This window comes from Rhinopithecus bieti, unplaced genomic scaffold, assembly GCF_001698545.2.
Source record: "Rhinopithecus bieti isolate Rb0 unplaced genomic scaffold, ASM169854v2 scaffold_81659, whole genome shotgun sequence".
NCBI classification, from domain to species: domain Eukaryota; kingdom Metazoa; phylum Chordata; class Mammalia; order Primates; family Cercopithecidae; genus Rhinopithecus; species Rhinopithecus bieti.
In genome coordinates, this window is record NW_016837762.1 from 1,620,103 (window position 1) to 1,623,886 (window position 3,784).

Consider the following 3,784-nt stretch of genomic DNA (forward strand, 5'->3'; position numbering starts at 1 on the left):
CCCCCCACCCACCTCCCCAAGCTCTCTTGCCAGCGGCCACCTCTCCTGAGCAGGAGCCAGAGGAATGCAGGGAGAACAGGAAAGAATGAATGATGCCCACAAAAATGGAGTGTCTGCCCTGGGCAATGATGGGATCCCTCTGGTTCTCAGTCAAGTGGATGAACCCCACATTGACCTGTCATGTCTCCCCTCTCCTGGTCCTTCACCCTTGGACTTAGAAATCCTCTCAGTGAGGACAGAGATACAGCTTTTTCCTGCCCAAGTGCCTTTCTTAGGAAAGAGTAGAAAGGATCACCCAGCTTCCAATGGAAGAGAGAGATGCTGTCAGCTTTTTGTGAATCTCTGAGAGCTCAGCTCAAGCCTTCTTTTTTTTTTTTTTTTTGAAGGTTAGCACATCCATCACATCCCCTAATGCCTATTCAACATCTGTTCTCTAAAGAGTCAGGGAGTTACCTCCAGGGGGACTCTTTCAGGGAGACCACAGTTATTTAATGCAAGGCAGAGAGTTCCTTTAGTGTTCGCTAGGAGTCTGACACCATAATTCAGATTTATGGAATAAAATTCTAGAAGAAATTTGGTTGAGAAACAGGTAGAGTTTGATGTAGATTCTGGGGCTACTGTAGCTGCCCAGTACTGCTTCTGGGAGCCTCGGTTCTTAAAAACCACTGAACATGGCCCTGGGCCCAGGTCAAATTTGTAGGAGGCATGGTAAAAGATGCACACACATACACACACACACACACCAGCACTGATGGCTTATGTTCCCAATGTGCCCCAAGATGCCAAAGGATTTCCCAAATTCAGAAATTTTCAGTCTTCTGTGTATGCCAGGGAGCATTGCGATTAAATGTGAGCATTTTTGTTTCTGTTGACTTCTGGAGATGTACAATGCCTGGTTCACAGTGAAGTCAGTTCTACAGAGTTCTTGCAGAATTGTCCAGATGTGGCAGGGTCCTCCTCTTCAGAAACGGGAGATGAGAGGAGGTGCTAGGGGGCAAAGGTAGGATGCAGGAATCGGCCATACAGAGCTGTCACTCGCTGGAGCCCAAGCCCTTTCAACCCCATCTTCCCCAGAGCTTTGACCCCTTCACCTCCAAATGCCCAGATAATAGGAAGCAATTTCTATCCCTTTTCTGAGTACCTCTTGCTTCACCAGCCCTCCCCAGACCAAACACACCCCAGACAAGGATGGGGGCAGGTACAGTTTCCAACTGTGACATCGGGGCAGTGCAATGTCAGAGGGCCAGAAGTTACATTATCTCACTTACTCATTTCCTTGTACTATGCAGGGAGGAAGTCCCATAGACTCAAGTCTGTCGAAGGACGGTGTGGACACTTCCTCTTTCCTGACCTTTGTGTCACTCCACTTGATCTACCTCCTACCCACGACCCCCTCTTCCAAGTCCCCAGGGCCTGATGTCCTGACCCCTTTCCCTCCTTGGGAAATTGATCCTTCCCTCCTCCACCACCAGTTCACCCAGCCCCTTCTTGTATCTTAGAAAATTCAGCATCTCAGGCTTTGTTCCAACTCACACAGAGCCTCTTTGCCCAGCCTTTGCTAAGTCAGGATTGGAGAAAATGGAAGGCAAAAAGGAAGATTAGTGAGCTCATGCACGCCAGCATGGCCAGAGAGAAGTTGGCCTTAGGTACATCAGAGTCAGGACCCAAATACCCCCGGACGCTCCCTGCCTACAGTCCTGTGTCTGTGCGGGTTAGCTTCTTTCTCTCCAGCTAGAGCTAGGCTCTAGTGCAAGCCTGATGGCGATAGTGGGTGTTTTATTCCAGTTCAGACTCCCCAGCAATGAGAACTGCAACAGACATCCTCTGTTGTTATCTAGGGAACCAGCCAGTCAAGTGAGACTTGAAGGAAACATATTCCTTCTGGCTGGGTGTGGTGGTTTATGTCTGTAGTCCCAGCACTGAGGGAAGCTGAGACAGGTGGATCACTTGAGGGCAGGAGTTTGAGACCAGCCTGGGCAACATGATGAAACCCAGTCTCTACTAAAAGAAAAGAAAAGAAAAAAAAAATGTGTATACACACACACACACACACACACACAAAATTAGCCAGGCATGTGGCACATGCCTGTAATCCCATCTACTTAAGAGGCTGAGGCAGGAGAATCCCTTGAACCTGGGAGGTGGCGGTGGCAGTGACCCGAGACTGTACCACTACATTCCAGCCTGGGTGATGGAGTGAGACTGTCTCAAAAACAAACAAACAACAACAACAACAAAAACATGTTCTTTCTGTTAACATCACTTTGTTCCTGGACCTTACAAAATGACAATCCTGGCACCTTGGTCCTGGCTTACCTTGCAAACTCCAGGACTAGTCTATCTTCGAAACTGTTATCACTTGAATTTTGTTCCCAAAAGATATGTCTATGTTCTAACTCCTGGAACCTCAGAATGTGACCTTATTTGCAAACAGGGTCACTGCAGATGTAATTGGTTAAGTTAAGATGCAGTCATCATGGAGTAGCATGGGCCTGTAATCCAATATGACTGATGTTCTTTTGAGAAGAAACACAGAGTCAGACACACTGGGAAAATGTCGTGTGACAACGGAGGCAGAGATGGGAGTGATCCGCCTGCAGGCCAAGGAACGCCAGATATTGCTGGCAACACCGGAAGCTAAGAGAAAATCATGGAGAAGCTTCTCCCCTGGAGACTTCAACAGGAGCACAGCCCTGCTGACACCCTGATTCCAGATTTCCAGCATCCAGAACTATGAAACAATACGTGTCTGTTGTGTAAAGCCCCCCAGCTTGTGAGACTAGTTACGGCAACTCTAGAAAACTAATGCAGCAGCCAATATGGTGGTACCAGCCCGGACTGATTCTTTATGATCCCCAAATCTCCCCTGGATAGAAGATGCTTGTGTTTCACTTCGTCCCACCAAAATGGAAAACCGTTTTGGTTGAGGCTGCTCTGCTGTTGCTTGGCTACTGTCACTAAACTCACTTTCTTCTCGGAACCAGGATGACATGCTCCTCATGACGAAACAAATGATTCAACAGCAGGCAGCGTAAATGGATTTACAAGTACGGCAGGCAAGAAATGATACGATAGCCTTACTGGAAACTTGAGCAAAGGCCTGCTGTGAGACATGGTAAGACTTTTATATCAGTCAACCTGCTACAGTCCTTTGCTCTGTTGTGAACCAAATAACAGAGAAGGCTCTGAGCTCTATGCTGTGCTCACAGACATCTCTGGGGTCAAGACATTGATTAATTTAAGGTATCAAGGACTTAGGTACTGTTCAGAGATTCAAATTTTGCACATTTAATCAGTGGTCTGAATAAGAAATTGTTGCTGACATTGCAAATGGGTTGCCCAGTAAAATACAGGGCCTCCAATTTAACTTTTAATTTCAGACAAACAATGAATGATTTCTTAGTATCAGCATGCCCCAAATATGGTGTTGTTTTTTAGACAGAACCTTGCTCTGCCACCCAGGCTGGAATGCAATGGTGCAATCTCGGCTCACTGCGACCTCCCCATCCAGGGCTCAAGAGATTCTCCTGCCTCACTCTCTCAAGTAACTGGGATTACAGGCACTTGCCACCATGCCTGGCTAATTTTTGTGTTTTTAGTAGAGACGGGGTTTCACCATGTTGGCCAGGCTGGTTTCGAACTCCTGACCTCAAATGATCCACCTGCCTCAGCCTTCCAAAGTGCTGGGATTACAGGCATAAGCCACCCCACCTGGCCAGCATGTAATTTTTATTTGTTAAACCTGGCAACCCTACCTGCAGGGCTGCACTTAGGCCCTAATGCT

General features: G+C 47.4%; 1 protein-coding gene across 1 annotated transcript in view; it reads right to left on the reverse strand.

Annotated features, from left to right (window-relative positions):
- Positions 1–1,114, reverse strand: part of ALOX5AP (arachidonate 5-lipoxygenase activating protein) — a 46,526-nt gene extending 45,412 nt beyond the window's left edge. The window contains exon 1 of the mRNA XM_017865961.1: positions 744–1,114. Coding sequence (XP_017721450.1) covers positions 744–838 — 95 coding nt within the window. The 5' untranslated portion in view covers positions 839–1,114. The remainder of the gene's footprint in view (positions 1–743) is intronic.
- Positions 1,115–3,784: the final 2,670 nt, after the last annotated feature.